At 45.7% G+C, this 19,787-nt stretch overlaps 1 protein-coding gene across 1 annotated transcript in view; it reads right to left on the bottom strand.

Annotated features, from left to right (window-relative positions):
* LOC138681613 (pecanex-like protein 2) overlaps positions 1-19,787 on the bottom strand; it is a 1,209,413-nt gene that overhangs the window by 349,536 nt on the left and 840,090 nt on the right. Inside the window, exon 19 of the mRNA XM_069769269.1 lies at positions 16,051-16,192. Coding sequence (XP_069625370.1) covers positions 16,051-16,192 — 142 coding nt within the window. The remainder of the gene's footprint in view (positions 1-16,050; positions 16,193-19,787) is intronic.

Below are 19,787 nucleotides of genomic sequence, written 5' to 3'. Positions count from 1 at the left end.
GGTTCGATGGTGTTCGTCAAGCGTTTGACGAACATTCGTCGAACACGTCCCAGTTCGACGAACCGAACTCGAACACTAGGGAGGTGGCTCAACACTTGTTGGGAATAGATGTTGATGGCTGAAAATATGAGGTATGAAACGTGTCTTTGTTGCATTCTCTGCAGCCGAGTCCGGGCTGGAAGAAGTTGTCGTGTCGGTTTGGGCCAGATTGAAAAAACGTGAAAAGTGACTACTCCATCAGAAAGAACGTCAGTGGTAAGTAACTATCTGTAACTGTGCAGTAATGTCTTATAAGTTCTGCAGGACTGGTATCTACCACTGACCATATGGCAGTAATATCAATATAAAGATTATCTTCAGTAACAGCGCAGTCATCTGCTGAGGTTCTCCTCCACTATTAGGGTGCGTCACCCAGTTGTAAATCAAGGTTACTTGGTAAGGGGCCCTCTCCGAAGCTTCGTTCCCCCACCAAACCAAAACCCTAGCTACGCCTCTTGGTTAAGGAAACCGAAAAAGAAGCTGCAAAGTTACTATATGTAGGTTCATGGCTGGAAATTTACATATGTTAAGAGCACACAGAATGGTTGTGAGTTGTATGGTATCTAAAGTAGACAGAACACAAATTCAAAAAATAAAGAGAAATTTTGTATTAAAGTTGAAAAAAACACAGCCATGTGGCTTTACAAAATAGTTTGGAACCCAAAAATATGGGCAGAATCATATCCCAAAATGAAGCATCTGAAACTGGTCTCTGTATTGTATGTGTGCAATATGTGTGCGTGTCTAACATTAGACTATTAGATTTCTCTTGAAAAAATAAAATTTGGCTTGTGCATCTTAATATACAGGAATAATATTTTAAAGGGATATTCCCATCTCTAATATCCTAGCCTAACCTATAGTAAGTGTAAGGCCGAAGTCACACTATTGTTGAATACAGACGAGTGTGCGGCACCCTAGGAGTCCGGATGCCACAGTGGCAATATCTCCCTCACAGGGGGTAATGCCATGCCTGGAAGCAAGGAGGGATCCCCTTAACAGGTAACACTAACATGCAACACTTTCCTAACTCCAGACCAGAAGGGGGAGCTCTAAATCCAGTTTCAGGGTAAATTCCCTGATAAGTTCCGGTCTGGAGGCAGGGTTAGTCAGTCAGTCAGAGACAGTGAAGGAAGAGGAAGCAAGTGAGGAGAAGCTGGGGATAGGAGCTGCGACTAAGCTCACCCCAGGAGTGAGCACAACAGACCGGACACCGGAGTCCGTGATTTTGTGGGAACTGCATGCCCCGCAATTGAATCTGGAGAAAAGGAGATTGCAGGTCTCCTGGCCATATCTGACGCCCGAAGGCACAGCAGCAAACTAGAGAGCCCGGAGTTACCACAAAGGAGCGACATTAGGAAAAGGCTTAAGCTGCCTGCCATGCGGGTAGTGTTCCACCAAAAGGACAGACTGAGAGAGGGACTTGAGAGCTTAAGGCATGGGTGGTGAATCTTTTTTTTGCCAAGGGCCATTTGTATATTTATACCATCCTTTGGGGGCCATACAAACTCCGCCCACAAAGTACATCCTGACTCTGGCACTGTTTTCACAATGTAACCTTTCATTGCATGCCCTTCAATGTTCAGTAGTGAACACTGTGTGTGTGTGCTAACAGAGCAAGAAGAAATTAATGAGCTGGTGGCAATCAAAATACACCTCCATGCCGAAGAATGCGGTCCCTGAGAATCTGCTTGGGGGTCTGATAAAAGGTCATCGAGGGCCGTAAATGGCCCTGGGGCCTGAGGTTCCCCAATCCTGGCCTAAGGTATCAAGAACCTAAAGAACAGTGCAGTAGGGAGGCTAGGGGGATTCTGAACTGCTTTCAGGCTGCCCATATTTCCAATACCACCTGTACATGTGCTCTGGACTGCACCTACAATTAAAGGTAAAGAAACTATGGTCCCTGTATCCTCCAATCATTCCAATCATTCCTGCACCCAAGCTTCCACAACCCCTCATAGACTGTTCTGGTAGCGATGGGACCCCGCTCCACCTGTGGGGAGCAGGACCATCCTAGCTGCATCACCATCGGCCCCAGTAGCCCCTTAAAGCAGCGTCAGCCATCTATAGTCGAATACCACAGGTGGCGTCACGAACAATCCTCTACAAACATGACCTCATCCCTTTTAGTTGTGCACCCAGGGCCACGGACCAAGGCACTGCTGCCGTGACCACCCCTTTAAGAACCGTCCGACCCGGTACCCTATGGCCCTAGCCGGTGTTGCATTTTTGGTGTCACGAACAGGATTGACCGACCCAGCATCCCAGGTCCTGTGCACCATAGACTTTATTAAACTGTTTGATCGCCGTCATTGTCGCGCCACGTGGCGTGAGAGAAGCAGAGGAGGCGTGTCTTCGTGGGCAGAGCCCAGAGAAAGAGCACGAAGGAAGCAGCGCTCCATGCTCTGCCGTCAGAGGGCGAAAAAGCAGGAGGCCCCAACCGGAAACCGTCAGGAGCGCAATTCATCCCGCTGGAGAAGCAGCCGCTGACTATGGGAACGCTACTCAGAGCCTGGCTGAGGTTAACTAGGGGGGAGGAACATGTCTAATCTGGGTGGAGATTCAGTGGCAGACGTAGCCGCAGCCCCCACAGTACAGCAGAATCCAGCAGCAGCCGCAGCCTCCATCCTGCAGTCAGATCCAGCAGTGGCTGCAGCCCTCATGAACCGGCCAGATCCAGCTGCATCCACAGACACAGCTTCCATAATGCCGTTATCAATGCCGTACATACCGGGAGCAGCCCGGTTACCGCAGTACTCAGGGGAGGCACACACCCTGAGCGATTTTAAGGAGAGACTCTGTAGATAGTTCAAAGTGTACCCCCTGTCTGAGGATCAAAAAGTGAATATCCTCATTGGTCAATTAACTGGTGCGGCCCAAAGGGAAGTAAGGAAGTAAAGTCCTGGCTGGACACTGATAAAGGGACTGTCAACACATCTTGGCCGGGCTGAAGGACACCTTTGACATCCACACTGCAGCAGAAATAAAAATAAGATTCTTTGGATGCAAACAAAGGGTACAGAACAGTAGCGGGACTATGCCCTTAAACTCCAGGAGGCGCTGCGGGCCATTAGCACCTTAATGACCCCAGCTTTTTTAGGTTTTGCATTTTTGTTTTTGGCTCCCCTTCTTCCCAGAGCCATAACTTTTTTATTTTTCCATCAATATCGCCATATGAGGGCTTATTTATTGCGGGACGAGTTGTATTTTGGACAACTTCATTGGTTTTAGCATGTTGTGTACTAGAAAACAGGAGAAAAATTCCAAGTGCAGTGAAATTACAAAAAAGTGTAATCCCACACTTGTTTTTTTTGTTTGGCTTTTTTGCTAGGTTCATTAAACGCTAAAACTGACCTGCTATTATGATTCTGCAGGTCATTATGAGTTCATAGACACCAAACATGTTTAGGTTATTGTTTATCTAAGTGGTAAAAAAAATTCAAAACTTTGCTAAAAAAAAAAATCTACGCAATTTTCTGATACCAGTAGCATCTCCATTCTGGGGTCGGGTGAGGGCTTATTTTTTTGCATGCCGAGCTGACATTTTTAATGATACAATTTTGGTGCAGATATGTTCTTTTGATCGACCGTTAGTGCATTTTAACGCAATGTCGCGGCGACCAAAAAGAGTAATTCTGGCGTTTTGATATATTTTCTCACTACGCAGTTTAGGGATCAGGTCCAGAATCCCGGAATGTCTATCAGCCATATCCTCCTTCCTCTCCTCTCTCTTCCTCAAACTCAATGTGGACAAATCTGAACTCATCATTAGAGTTGAGCGACTTTTACTTTTTTAGGATCGAGTCGGGTTTCGCGAAACCCAACTTTGTCAAAAGTCGGGTCGGGTGAAATCGGCCGATTATTTCGAAAAGTCAGGGGCCGACCGAAACACGAAACCCAATGCAAGTCAATGGGGAATCAAAGTCGGCAGTGAGTGGAGGACAGGAAAACACCTACAGTGCCCATTTTAATGCCAAAAACATAAATTCTTATTTCTTAAGCTTGTCGATCTTAATTTACTTTATAATAATAGATAGGCATTGAAAACAGGGGGTCATTTGGATAAAGTTGTGGAGGGGCAGGGCTGGCTCAAGATTTTCGTGGGCCCAGGAAGCGCGGAATACGTCACGGCGGTGGAGCAGGGAGAGGTAAGTATTTCAACTTTGCAAGTGCTGTGATCCTGAGCAAGTAGGGGGGCCCACTAATTGGCACTTGGCACTGGCACAGGGGCCCTCACAGTACGGCGGTGTGTTTGACGGCGGGTGGCAACTCCCACTGCCAGAGACACTTTTGCGTACTATGAGGGGCCCTGTGCCAGTGACGTTGCCAACAAGTATGCCCCCCACCTGATGAAGGAACCTGCACTTTCATCTGCACCTTCCTCTTTGTCCCCATGTAAGGTGGTATAGTATGCAGGAAGGGGAACCTGACTTTCAGCAGGGTCAGATTCAGGCTGTGTAGAGTGCAAGGGGAATGTAGTGGTCTGGGTCAATGTACCAGCAGACTCATCTAGCAGTGGCTGGGTAATGGGCAGGATGAGGAGGAAACACAGATATAGGCCCAAATAATAAAGTAGGCTATATGCTGTTCAAAATTGGTAACAGGACTAAACAGGCGGCATAGCTTTGTTCAGTGGAGGACAACTGTAATGAGTGACGCAGACACAGTTTGTAGGCCCACAATAAAAAAGTAGGCTAAATGCTGTTCAAAATTGGTAACAGGACTAAACAGGCGGCATAGCTTTGCTCAGTGGAGGACAACTGTAATGAGTGGCGCAGACACAGTCAGTAGGCCCAAAGTAAACATGTAGGCTAAGTGCAGTTCAAAATTGGTAACAGGACTAAACAGGCGGTATTGCATTGTTTAGAGGAGAACAACTGTAATGAGTGGCGCAGACACAGTTTGTAGGCCCAAAATAAAAAAGTAGGCTAAATTCAGTTCAAAATTGGTAACAGGACTAAACAAGCGGCATAGCTAGGTAATGGGGTGGGCTCCTCTGCTGAGTAGCTGACAGTGGTAGTAGGCGAAAAGTATTAACTGGTCAAATAGGAGGCCAGGACCCCTGTATATTTTAACTATCATCTATCATTTCAACAAATTTTTATTAGCAGTGCCATTGAAGGATTTAACAGCACAGATTACACAGTGGTGGAGCAGGGAGAGGTAAGTATTGCAAGTGGTATAGCACTGTTCGAGCTGGGGGAGAACACTCTCTCGTGGGTGGTGGTACTGGCACAGGGCCCCTCATATTATGACGGTGTGTCTGACGTTGGTTGTGCACCATCACCATCAGAGACACTTCATTGTACTATGAGGGACCCTGTGCCAGTGCCGTCACCCAAGAGTGGGCGCACCCACCTTTCCAGGCAAACGGCACTCACACGGGTGCTTGCGCCAGGTGGTGACCACGGCCCTGTGGGGGGAGTCAGCCCATTTAGGGAGGTATAAAAATGGCCTATGGTGGACATTCAGCAGTTGCAAATGGCGGAATTGGAGAAGTCAGTAAGAGGAGGCCAAAAGCAAGACATTTTTCAGGCAAGCTACGTGTCAGCAGGAGAAGGTGGGGCAAAATAATTTGAAATCCATGATTGGTTCATTTTAATGAAGGTTAGATCATCAACATTCTGGGTAGCCAGGCGTGTCCTTTTTCTGGTTAGTATCGAACCAACCGCACTGAAGACTCTTTCTGATAGCACACTAGAAGCAGGGCAAGCGAGCTCCTGTAATGCATATTCTGCCAATTCAGGCCAGGTGTCTTTCTTAGATGCCCAGTCTTGCAGCATGGGTGCTGTGGGGCAACAGGCCGTCTGCCCTGCTGGTGCATTGCCGCTGTGGCAGTGGGCGCCGCACGGCTCCGCTCCGTTAGGGCGGTAGGACCCACTACGAGGTTTGCCGTGAAGTGGCAGTGGGCTTTATACAGTCTGATAAGAATGGTAAACTGAAAACCTCATGTTCAGTTATATTAATTTTTGCCTAGCGGCTTTAGATCAACGTATGATTTTGGGATGTGCCGTTCATGCTCTTTTTTTCTTTTTTGCAAAGCATGTTCTAGTCTTCTTCTTGGACCAGCACTCCTCCCATTTGACACAGGTGATTTTAATTAGCAGGAGACTGCAAAGTAAGGGGTCTAGCCCATTTTAGCTTTCACTGAAGAGCTGGAGGAAGGCGAGTTTCATTGCACCTTTCATTTTGGTGTTGGTGCTGTGTGGCGGCCATTGTTGCTGTGGCTTTGTGCTGGTGGGGCGGTGCGGTCTGGAGTCATGGGGACTCAGTCTTGCAGCATGGGTGCTGTGGGGCAACAGGCCGTCTGCCCTGCTGGTGTACTGCTGCTGTGGCGGTGGGCGCCACACGGCTCCGCTCCGTTAGGGCGGTAGGACCCACTACGAGGTTTGCCGTGAAGTGGCAGTGGGCTTCCTTCAGTCTGATCAGAAAGTTAAACTGAAAACCTCATATTCAGTTATATTAATTTTTGCCTAGCGGCTTTAGATCAACGTATGATTTTGGGATGTGCGGTTCATGCTCTTTTTTTCTATTTTGCAAAGCGTGGTACTGCGTAGGCCATCAGGGCTTTGAAAGCTTCACTTTCAACCAACCGGTAGGGCATCATCTCTAACAAGATTAGTCTAGCAATGTGGGCGTTCAAACCCTGTGTATGCGGATAAGAGGATGAGTACTTTCTTTTCCTAACGAGAGTCTCTTGTAGGGTGAGCTGGACTGGAGAGGTGCATATGGTGGAACTAGTGGTGGTGGTGGTGGACATGGCGGATTGAGAGAGGGTTGGTGATGGTATTCTTGATGTTGGCCTACATACAGTGTTTCCAACCAATAACCTTGTGATTCCCTGACTGCTTTGGCCTTGCGACGATACCTCCACATTGTCTGCTGGTGGTGTCCTAACCAGTGGGCTTACAGTGAGGGAAGCAATGTAGCGTTGCTGACTACCTTCATTCTGAGCAGGTGCACCAACGGTACGGGACGTTTGATAGTTAGTCCAGGCTTGCAAGTGCATGCTGGTTAAATGTCTAAGCATGCACATTGTATTTACATTTTGAAAATTCTTCCCTCTGCTAAAGGTCTTTGAGCATTTCTTACAGATAACTATTGACTGATCATTCGGATCTTGGTGAAAAAATTCCCACACTGCACTATTCCTACTATGGAATACCTTTTCAGGCATTGCACGCTGTGCTACTTTCACCGGATGGCCACGCTGTCCTAAAACTGTTTTTGTTTTTGACAAACGTTTTTGGCCTGATACGGGCCAGCCAGATGATAGCTGTTGCGATGTAGATGGCTGCTGATCATCCTCCTCCGCTTCTGAGCTACTGGCAGCGGCACCCTCTTCCCCCAATGGCTTCCAATCTTGGTCAACAACTTGGTCATCTATCACCTCCTCTTCAATGTCATGTGCACCTTCCTCTGTGTTACCGGGTAAGGTGCTATAGCGTTCGGGACGGGGCACCATAGTCTCATTAGGGTCAGATTCTGGCTCAGTACACTGCGAGGGCAATGTAGTGATCTGAGTCAATGGAACAGCATTATAATCTAGCTGTGGCTGTGCATCAGTGCACTCCACGTCCGATTCATCTTGTAATGGGCAGTTAACAATTTCCCGTTCTAACCCAGGCACGGTATGTGTAAAGAGCTCCATGGAGTAACCAGTAGTGTCGCCTGACGCATCCTTGACTTTTGGTGTGGGTGAAGGACACAAGGTAAAGTCTTGTTCCTAACCGGGAGCATCCACTGACAACTCGCTGCTTTTATATTTGGAACTTTCTGAAGAGGAGGCGAAAGAGCTAGAGGCTGAGTCAGCAAGAAAAGCCAAAACTTTTTCCTGCTGCTTCGGCTTTAAAAGCCGTTTTCCTACTCCCAGATAAGGGAGCCTTCGAGGCCTTGTGTAGCCAGACGATGATGCTGGCTCAACACCTCCAGCCTTAGGTGCTATTGTGCTTTTGCCACTACCACCAGATGCACCACCACCATCAGTACCAGCTCGCAACCACCGCCCATGGCCTCTTCCACCTGACTTCCTCATTTTTTGGAAAATCTAACCAAAATAACAACCGTTATATGGTACTGTAAAACAAGGTAGAAGGTGTATATAAACGTGTTGAGATTTTAAATCTCCCTTTTTTGGGGGGGAGACTGAACAAAAAATCAGGCCCTGTGCAAAAAACAACACAATGTAAGTGGCTGAAAGAGGCTGGCTGATATACGACAAACTAACAGGAGAGAAGTATATCCACTTTGTGAGAATTTGAATCTCCCTCTTTTTTTTGGGAGACTGAACCACAACTTAGGCCCAGTGTATATAACAATGCAATCTAAGTGCCAGAAAGTGGCTGGCTGATATACGACAAACTAACAGGACAGAAGTTTATTCACTTTGTGAGAATTTGAATTTCCCCTTTTTTTGGGAGGCTGAACCACAACTTAGGCCCAGTGTATATAACAACACTATCTAAGTGGCAGAAAGTGGCTGGCTGATATACGACAAACGAACAGGACAGAAGTATATCCACTTTGTGACAATTTGAATCTTCCCTTTTTTGGGGGAGACTGAACCACAACTTAGGCCCAGTGTATATAACAACGCAATCTAAGTGGCAGAAAGTGGCTGGCTGATATACGACAAACTAACAGGACAGAAGTATATCCACTTTGTGAGAAATTGAATCTCACTTTTTGGGGGGGAGACTGAACCAAAATTCAGGCCCAGTGTATAAAGCAACACAATGTAAGTGCCAGAAAGTGGCTGGAAGATATATGAAAAAATACAAGGACTGTAGTACAATTTCAATCTCCGTACAATGATCTCAGGAAAAGTATGGCAGCAATAAAAAGGTCTGCTGCACGCAAAAGTGTGGACAAATAAACTAGATAACTGTGCAGAAAGGAGCAACAGGATTTTTGCTTTTAAAAAAGCAGTTGGTTTGCACAGCGGCGTGCAAACAGCAATGCAGCTATCAGGGAGCCTTATAAGGCAGCCTAATAAGCTACAGAGCTGATGCACAAAAATATAGCCTCCAGTGTCCCTGCAAACAAATGGTAGTGTTGGACAGTGGAAATCGCTACAGCACAAGCAGTTGTGGGGCTTAATCTTCCCTCCCTAACTATATCCCTTCTTCTGATGAAGCTGCAGCAACCTCTCCCTATGCTACAATCGGCAGAAGTAAGGTGGCGGTCGGCGTGCGCACCCCTTTACAGGTCCTGTGATGCTGCAGAAAGCAAGCCAATCACTGTCATGCCCTTCTCTAAGATGGTGGGGACCGAGACCTATGTCATCACACTGCCCACACTCTGCATCCTCCTTCATTGGCTGAAAAATGGCGCTGAAAGCATCATACGAAACGCGACTTTGGCACGAGGATCGCCGACCTCATGGCCGATCCCACACTAGGATCGGGTCGGGTTTCATGAAACCCGACTTTGACGAAAGTCGGTGATTTTTTAATTTGTCCGATCCGTTTCGCTCAACCCTACTCATCATCTTTCGTCTATCTCATAGATCTTCCTTACCTGACCTATCTCAATTAATGACATCATGCTTTCCTCCGTACCGGAAGTCTGCTGCCTCGGAGTAACCCTTGACTCTGCCCTGTCCTTCAAACCGCACATCCAAGCGCTTTCCACCTCCTGCCGCCTCCAGCTCAAAAATATCTCCAGAATCCATCCTTTCCCCAACTGTCAATCTACTTGCTAAATGCTTGGGCATGCCCTCATCGTCTCCCGCCTTGACTACTGCAACATTGTTTTCTGTGGCCTCCCTGCTGACACCCTTGCACCTCTCCAGTCCATCCTTAACTCTGCTGCTGCCCGACTAATTCATCTCCCTCCTCGCTACTCCTCCACTTCCCACCTCTGCAAATCTCTTCACTGGTTTCCATTCCCTCAGCGTATCCAGTTCAAATTGCTAATACTAACCTACAAAGCCATTCATAACCTGTCTCCTCCATATATCTCTGAACTAATCTCCCGATATCTTCCCTCACGTAATCTCTGGTCCTCTCAAGACCTCCTTCTCTCCTCCACACTTATTTGCTCCTCACCCAACCGCCTCCAAGACGTCTCCCGAATATCCCCCATCCTCTGGAATTATTTGCCCAAACACGTCCGACTACCAACCACATTCGGATCCTTCAGATGGAATCTGAAAACCCACCTCTTCAGGAAAGCCTACAGCCTGCACTGACCCTGCTGCTTCCTCACCACTACTGAAGCTACCGCCTCACCAACACCGAAGCTCCTGCAACCCTAAACCTATTGTCTCCTTCCCTTCCATCTTGTAGAATGTAAGCCCGCAAAGGCATGGTCCTCGCCCCTCTGTGTCAGTCTGTAATTGTTAGTTTGCTTGCTGTAAGTGATATCTGTAATTTGTATGTAACCCCTTCTCATGTACAGCACCATGGAATCAATGGTGCTTTAAAAGAATAAATAATAATAATAATAACATTGAGAATTAGAGAAATAGTATTCACATACCCATATTATTACTCCCATTTTTATACTAGTCTACCACAATCACATTAAAGGGAATCTGTCACCCCAAAATCAACGGTGAGCTAAGCCCACCAGCATCAGTGCTGTAGATAAGCCCCTGATGTATCCTGAAAGATGAGAAAAAAAGGTTAGATTATACTCACCTGGGCGGACCGTCTGATCCGATGGGCATCCCTGACCGGATCTGGGGCCTCCCATCTTCTTATGATGACGTCCTCTTCTGGTCGTCACGCTGCGGCTCCGGCGTACTTTGTCTGCCCTGTTGAGGGCAGAGCAAAGTACTGCAGTGCGCAGGCGCCGGGAAAGGTCAGAGAGGCCCGGTGCCTGTGCACTGCAGTACTTTGCTCTACCCTCAACAGGGCAGACAAAGTACGCCTGCACCGGAGCCGCAGCCTGAAGACAAGAGGAGGATATCATCAGATGAAGATAGGAGGTGCTGGATCAGCAGCAGGAACGCCCCTGGGTGAATATAATATAACCTCTTTTTCTCATCTTTTAGCATACATCGGGGGCTTATCTACAGCATTACAGAATGCTGTAGATAAGCCCCTGATGCCGGTGGGCTTACCTCATCCTCGATTTTGGGGGTGACAGATTCCCTTTAAGTCTTTGTCTATCCCTTTCCTGTGCGCTCTGAGCTCTTATCCCTACACAGTAAATGCATAAATTGGCTTTCCCTGGGTAGCCCCTATCTTTTATACTGACTATGATAGCCTCCCTGATTGCTTGGGCTAGATCATATGATCTGATTGCTGCAGGACAATTATGGGGAAGTCTGTGTGGAAGAGTGTGGAATGGCAACAGGCATTTTTCCTTTTTTTTACGATTTTCACTAAATCAAATCGCAGATTGTTCAAATTCTAGTGGAACTGTACATTTCAGAAACTTGAGTCAAGCTCGATCAGGGCCACTAGGAAAAATTTAATAATTTACTGGTCTATTACATAACAAGTTTCTTATTTTTTATTTCAAAACCCGGAACCAAGAGGATATCACAGGATTCTAAGGGGCACAAGTCTTCATGCTGCTCTGCAAAATTTCCCTGTGAGCAATACACTCTTTGCAAAAACCAAAAGATTTTGCAATCAAGAAAAAAATGAGTTCTGAGGTGAGCAGTGATACAAGCAGAAACTGGCCACTTGTTTCACCTGGTAACAGGTCCTCTATAAACTCCCAGTAATTTACTGGTAGTTGCTGGTTGTTGGGCTGGATTCACTGTACAACGAAGGTGCTCTATCAACTGCTTTTTCCTGAATTTGACCCGTGTAATCCTAACCATCTGTTTTTTAATCCTTCCTGATTTGACCCTGTATTGACTGCTACTGGAGCGCCCGCCAGGGCCGTGGGGTACTCAGGCCGGGTCTGATGGTTCTTAAAGGGATGTGGTCACAGCAGCAGTGACCCGGTCCGTGGCCCTGGGCGTCCAATACAAGGCTAATTGAAAGGTTAATAAAGTTTATGGGGAAAAGGGGAATTATTTGTGAAGTCACCTGTGGTACTCGGCAATAAAGGTGTTAGCCGACGCTGCTTAAAGAGACTGCTGGGGCTGATGGTAATGTATCAGAGTTGGCACAGGTCTCCTCAGGTAGAGCTTTAGTCCCAGAGCACTTAGGTTGTAAAAGATGGAGATGCTGATGGTGGATGCAGTGCAGGGTGGATGGCGCAGTAAATAAGTGAGGACACAGCGAGGTGCAGTTTCCAATGGTTTACTCACATTTCTTAGTTGCCCCAGCTGGGGTGCTGTGTCCTCTGAGTAGGTGGTCAAGCCAGCTCTCAAGCAATTTGGGTACACATTCCACAACCCTCTTTGCTATGTCCTTTCCTGGCCGTCTCTCTGCGCTGGCTTCCCCTCTCCTGCCCTGCGCCTGACAAACAGTGTCCCAAGCCAGCAGCCATGGATCTTGTCGGGCGGTGAGCTCTAAGTCCCCCTGGATCCTATACAGATGCCTTTTCAGTGAATGTGTGCATATGTGGCTGTGCTTCTTGCAAAAGCCACAGCCTCCGATTATCTAGTTGAGTCCTTAGTTTCTCCACCAGAATGGGGCTGGTCCCCTGACGGCGACCTGGTCCCTCCACCTGACTATGGTCAGCATGAACACGAGTCCCACGGGTGGACTTCTCACTACCCATGCCTCTAGGACCCCTTCCTTCCTTTCTTTCTTTAGCTTCACTTTCCTTCAGCTCCCTCTCTCTGGGAACTCCTTTCTGTCTGTCTTGATCATCTCACTCTCACGTCTGCTCTCCTCTCCTTCTCCCTGCAGACTCTCTGTCTGCCTTCTCACATACACCTCCCCCTCTGTTCAAACTTGGGGGATTGAACACCTGTCACCATACAGGGTGCCTGTGACAGGACATCCACATTTCCTTGCTTCTTCCTGGAACGATGTTCCACCAATAAGCTAAAATTTTGCAGTGACAGAAACCATCTGGTGAGAATTCCTTTCCTTGATATTTCTCATCCAGACCAAAGGTGAATGGCCTGTTACCAAGTGAAAGTGTTGCAAAAGCAAATAATGTAGGGTCTACAAGGCCCACTTAATGGATAGAACTTAACCACTATAATTTTTTTTCTGTTGGTGTAAGTTTCCAGGTGACCTGATGTTATTCTCCGTTCATCTCCTGTGACAGAACCGCTTCTAGGCCTACCTCAGTAGGTATAGATAGTCTGAGCATACATTGACACCTGGCAAGTAAACCCTCAGCCATAGGCTCATAGGTCAGGGGCAGTTGGTATCCACATGTCCTGGCCCTTGGCACCGCCAGCACCTGATAGCGGTGGCACTATTAGTCCACATGATTAGAGGTAACTGGTCTCCTGCCACCCTTACTCAGTATAGGCTCAGTTCTGACTGACCCCAGCAGAGGGACGTGATCCTTTCACAGGTTCCTTGGCTTGCAGGGGCCAATATGATAGCCGCAGTGGGCAGAGTCCTGCATGAAGTCCTGGGTGGCAGTATAATGCTTGATCAGGCTAACCACCTTGTCGAGGGTGCTTGAGTCCCCTTTCCTCACCCAATGCTTCATAGCTTCTGGCAAAGTTCTTACAAGCCCATTGACCACCACCCTCTCTACCATCTAGGAAGGAGTCAAGGTCGGGCCTCCACAAAGGACCATTGAAACACTTGTTGTGCCCATACATTTGTAATAACCCTCATTTGGTCAAGGATTGCAGTTTCCTATAGTATTGGGCATCCTCCTGATTGAGGTCATAGTAGGCCTCCTGGGGGTTGCGGGTCTCTCATCAGGAATGGGGCCACTAGTTCAGCCCACTGAGAAGTTGGCAGACCTCCCAGCTCCACTGTGAGTTTGAAGATGGCAAGAATGGCTTCAACGTTGTCCTCCAGACTCAACTTTTTCAAAAATGACTGAACTTTGTCCTGAGCCTCATGACGAACTGGTGTCAGCGGTGGAGGCATCTCTCACAGGTCCAAAATCTTCTGCAGTATCAGATTGTTGGTGCTGCTCCTGCTGTTGTCGCTGAAACTGCAACAGCTACTGCTGTTGGTGCTACTCCTACTGTTGCTGCTGACTGAGGACCAACTGTTTTAGTAGCTCCTCCATTTTTTGGCAGCCCTGGAATGTAGTGTTTCAGGCTAAATTACAGACATGCAGTTTGCTTTCGGGTATGCCTCAGTTCACACTGTCCAGATTCTCCACCACATATAAGGCAGCAGCTATCATGATAGTACGGTAATGAGGCAGTGACTCAAGATATTCCAAAGTAAAAGTGTTTATTTTGGCAACTTACAACATAAAGGCAAACGTTATCCTCTGGGTCGCAGCTGGATTATCCATAACAGTCCGTAACACTCCATTGCCATGGGCAACTGCACCACTGTATCCCTTGTGAGTGCATCAGTGGCTTTGCTTCTCTGGCTCTGGCCGTGTTCAAACTCACACCGACCTATTATGCACAGAGACCCTGCTCTATACTTGCAAACCAAAAACTGGCAAACCCAAACCTCAACTGAAAGTTTAAATGGGTTTCGTGGACATGGGCAACTTACAAAACCCGGAGTGGAAGGAGTGATTCACCCACTACCAATCCTACAGATCTATCCAAAAATAAAAGCTTTCCTAAATCTGACTTGGTCAAACAGTTTGACAAAATCCACTCTCTCTTTTATGTTGCATTGTACTGTAACCCCAGCTGTGTCTGTGATTACAATGCAGCCCACTGGGTTAAGTATGCCTTTATGTGCATCCTGGAAGACACAGAACGACCTTTGTATAGGATTACCCTCACTGCCTCACAGTATATACAGTATATATTATACACTGCAAACTGCATGAATCAGTCTCATGATTGCAGTCTCTGAAACATTAGAGTATTTCAGAGAAAATATATTTTAAAGATCCCGGACAGCAGCACTGGGAAAAACCATTTGGAGGCTGGAAACAGACTAGTCTAGTTTCCACCTATTTTTTCTAAGAAGGTTTTAAAGAAAAATATACTTCACTACAATTGTGAAGAACAGCTGCAATTCATGCCTCTGGTTGGGGCAGCATGAGTCAGATGACAGGTTCCATTTAAAGGGAATCTGTCACCTCATTTTGCCACTATAAGCTGCGGCCACCGCCATCAGGGGCATTCTGTAATACTGTAGATAAGCCCCCGATGTAACCTGAAAGATAAGAAAAACAAGTTAGATTATACTCACCTGGGGGGGGCGGTCCGGGTCCGATGGGCGTCGCAGGCCCGGGTCCGGTGCCTCCCATCTTCATACGATGTTGTCATCCTTCTTGCTTCTGTTGCGACTCCTGCGCAGGCATACTGGTTTGCCCTGTTGAGGGCAGTGTAAAATACTGCAGTGCACAGGAGCCGGCCTCTCTGACCTTTCCTGGCGCCTGCGCACTGCAGTACTTTCCTCTGCCCTCAACAGGACAGAGAATTATGCCTGCACAGGAGCCGCGACAGAAGCAAGGAAGAGGACATCATCGCATGAAGATGGGAGGCGCCGGACCCGGACCTGCGACGCCCATCGGACCCGGACCGCACCGGACCGCCCCTGGGTGAGTATAATCTAACTTGTTTTTCTTATCTTTCAGGTTACTTCAGGCTTATCAGTATTACAGAATGCTGCAGATAAGCCCCTAATATCGGCGGCCGCAGTTTATAGCGGCAAAATGAGGGGACAGATTCCCTTTAAACATAAATATGGTGAAAGTCTTGACGTTAATCCAGAACTTGGTGACCATTAAAGCAGGAAGTCAGATTAAAGTGTAGCATGAGAAATAAAATTAAAATCAGTCTGCATATCAAGCGGTCTTATATCTAATACACTCAAACCAAGTGCAAGTACCGTAACTGAATTTTTGGGGCCTGTCACTAAAAGTTTAATTTGTCAGATCAACTCACTCCACAGAAACTTGTGGTCCTTTAAGGGACATGTAATAAAAAGGGGTAAAAATTTTAAATCTCATTGAAAACATTAGTTAGAAAACTCTGGATAAATATTTATTTTATTTTTATTATTCTTTAAAATAATTCTATAAAAGAAAACAACTTACTGTTTTCCAAACCTTTTGATACCACTTATTGAAGAGGCTTCCGTGGTAACTGCACTTAATATGATCGATGGATACAAAACATATTTCTCAAAACAAACAAGCCAAACATAAAGCTTTTCAAACCACATTAACTGAGCGGCACCTAAAAAGGACAAAAAATAATGTGTTTAATGCCTGGTAGAAAATATATTTACTAGCAGTAAAATTTAACAGTAATAGCAGTAGGTCATCTTTGATAAATCATAATAAAGCTATTAAAGATTATGTTGTAAAGTTAGTTTCCACCATTCTTAGTATTTTTCATACATATCTTTTCCTGGGAATATACAGAAACAAACCTACAGTGGGTATACGGAAAGTATTCATACCCCGTTAAATTTTTCACACTTTGTTTCATTGCAGCCATTTGGAAAATTCAGTGCATTTCTTATTAATGTACACTCTGCATCCCATCTTGTCTGAAAAAAAAGAAATGTAGTAATTTTTTGCAAATTTAATAAAAAAGAAAAACTGAAATATCACATTGTCATACGTAAGTATTTCAGACCCTTTGCTCAGACATTCATATTTAAGTCACATGCTGTCTATTTCCTTGTGATCCCCCTTGAGATGATTTTACGCCTTCTTTGGAGTCCAGCTGTGTTAAACTGATACGACTTGATTTGGAAAGGCACACACCTGTCTATATAAGACCTCACAGCTCACAGTGCATGTCAGACCAAATGAGAATCATGAGGTCAAAGGAACTGGCCAAGGAGCTCAGAGACAGAATTGTGGCAAGGCACAAATCTGGCCAAGGTTATAACAGAATTTCTGCAGTACTCAAGGTTCCTAAGTGCACTGTGGCCTCCATAATCCTTAAATGGAAGAAGTTTGGGACCACCAGAAGTAGTCCAGCCAAACTGAGCAATCATAGGAGAAGAGCCTTGGTGAGAGAGGTAAGGAAGAACCCCAAGATCACTGTGGCTGAGCTCCAGAGATGCAATAAGGAGGTGGGAGAAAGTTCCAAAAAGTCAACTATCACTGCAGCCTTCCACCAGTCGGACCCTTATGGCAGAGTGGCCCTATGGAAGCCTCTCCTTAGTGCAAGACATATTAAAGTCCGCATAGAGTTGCAAAAAAACACACTAAGACCAGACTATGAGAAATAAGATTCTCTGGTCTGATGAGATGAAGATAGACCTTTTTGGTGATAATTCTAAGCGGTATGTGAGGAGAAAACCAGGCACTGCTCATCATCTGCCCAATACAATCTCAACAGTAAAACATGGTGGTGGCAGCATCATGCTATGTGGGTGTGTTTCAGCTGCAGGGACAGGATGACTAGTTGTCATTGAAGGAAACATGAATGAGGCAAAGTACATAGATATCCTGGATGAAAACCTCTTCCAGAGTGCTCTGAACCTCAGACTTGGCCGAAGGTTCACCTTCCAACAAGACAATGACCCTAAGCACACAGCTAAAATAACAAATGAGTGGCTTCAAAACAACTCTGTAACCATTCTTGACTGGCCCAGCCAAAATCCTAACCTAAACTCAATTGAGCATCTCTGGAGAGAACTGAAAATGGCTGTCCACCAATGTTCACCATCCAACCTGACAGAACTGGAAAGGATCTGCAAGGAAGATTGGCAGAGGATCCCCAAATCCAGGTGTGAAAAACTTGTTGCATCATTCAGTACATGGCTGTACTAGTTCAAAAGGGTGCTTCTACTCAATACAGAGCAAAGGGTCTGAATACTTATAACCACGTGATATTTCAGTTTTTCTTTTTTAATACATTTCCAAAAATTACTACATTTCTGTTTTTTTCAGTCAAGATGGGGTGCATAGTGTACATTAATGTGAAAAAAGAACTTTTTTGAATTTACCAAATGGTTGCAACGAAACAAAGAGTGAAAAATTTAAAGGGGTATGAATACTTTCTGTACCCACTGTATACAAATTTGAGGCTTCAAACAAATGTATTAATTAACACTGTGAAAAATACATGTTAAAATATTAAATTCTTACAAATATTGGAACACCATATGACCGTCTGGTAGATAGATAGATAGATAGATAGATAGATAGATAGATAGATAGAAACTATCTATCTATCTATCTATCTATCTATCTATCTATCTATCTATCTATCAGATACCTTTAGGTGTAATAGAAACCTGAAAGCAAACCTGTCACAAGGTTTGACCGATATGATATAAGACCACCACCTTTAAGGCCTGATATACAGCATTTTATAATGCTGTATATATGCCCCTAACCTGGCCTGCAAGGCAAGAAAAAGTCCTTTTATTATACTGACCCGCAGAAAGATGTGTCGGTGGTCTTGGTCTGGAGCCTCCCTTCTTTTTGCGATGCTGTCCTCCTTCTTGCTTTGTGTGGATGACACATCCCTAAGTCATCCACTCAGACTCCCCAGCATCTCGCTCCTGCGCAGGGGTACTTTTCTGCCCTGATGAGGTCAGAGCAAAGTACTGCAGTGCGCTGCGCTAAGGAAAGGTCAAAGAGCCCCAGTACATGTGCACTGCAGTACTTTAATTTGACCCAGTCAAGGCAGAGAAGTATGCTTGTGCAGGTGCGTGATGTCAGGGAGACTGTGAGTATGATGTAGGGACCAAGACTAGCATTATAGTTCTATCCTGGTTGTCCTTGTTAGGGGGAAGCCCACCTTCGATGCACCTTAGATCTCCTTGATCAGGTAGTGAACATAGTCTATACTTGAGAAAGTTTTTTCACCTGAAAAGTCATGTAATACTGTACTCACTGCGGTGTGACCAATGGATATGAAATACTGTCAATAAATTTTATTTGAAGCATCTTCATGTGCCTTTAGGTTTGCAGCTCCTTCTCTCCATCTACTATTGGTAATAACGTCATGTTAAATATTAATTATTAATTGAATTATTCTTATACTGAATTCTGTACTGAACACATTGTCTTTTGCTAACATTACAGAAGCTATTTTTGTATATGTAGTTCAGAGTATAAGTCAACACCATATAGAGGGAACACGTGGTCAGTGGGACATATAAATGTCTCTTAGGAGGGTGTGGGGGCTTGTCACATGGGGGCTGTCACCTCCTGCCTTCATCATCATTCTCCATGGACGTCAGACAAGTCACACAAGAAAGGAACAGCTGGCAGCTATGATGACTTCAGACTTCACACAGACAGACGGCTTTTACCATTCAGAACTTTGGGAAAGATGAGTAACAAGAGCTGATATTTCCAAATGGACAATCTGTTCTTCACTATTTCATCTATTTTTATGTTTTGCTGTAATGTGGTTTTTCTGTGGACAATTTAATAAACTACTACTTTTTTTATGAAAATATCATGACATTTTTTCTTTCAGAGTAGCACACCTGGTAAAGTCTTGATTAAATAAATGTGCAAAATAAGCATATTTAACACGTCATAACTCCCAGTCTCAGGCAAACCCTCCTTCCAACTCCTGCGCAAGTGCTGGATGTGATTCTCGCTTTTGTGCAGTGAGTGCCTTCAGCTTCCTGGTGCCTGCACACTGTGAGTTTATGCAAAGCAGTGCTGGCATGGGCCAGCACTGTGTGATTGCATGAAACAGCTGATTGGTCTAAACTGGTCAGGTTTTAGCATAGATGTGACATACCTCCCAAATGTCCCAGATCCAGCTAGACAAATTCGGCGAGCTGTCACTTAGGAAATCAGGGTTATTTCCTGACTTTAGCTGTATGTCTGCCATAAGGTCACAGATA

The sequence above is a fragment of the Ranitomeya imitator genome, chromosome 5, assembly GCF_032444005.1.
Source record: "Ranitomeya imitator isolate aRanImi1 chromosome 5, aRanImi1.pri, whole genome shotgun sequence".
Lineage (NCBI taxonomy): Eukaryota > Metazoa > Chordata > Amphibia > Anura > Dendrobatidae > Ranitomeya > Ranitomeya imitator.
The sequence above is the reverse complement of the archived record's forward strand: the minus strand, read 5'-3'. Positions and strand labels throughout refer to the sequence as shown.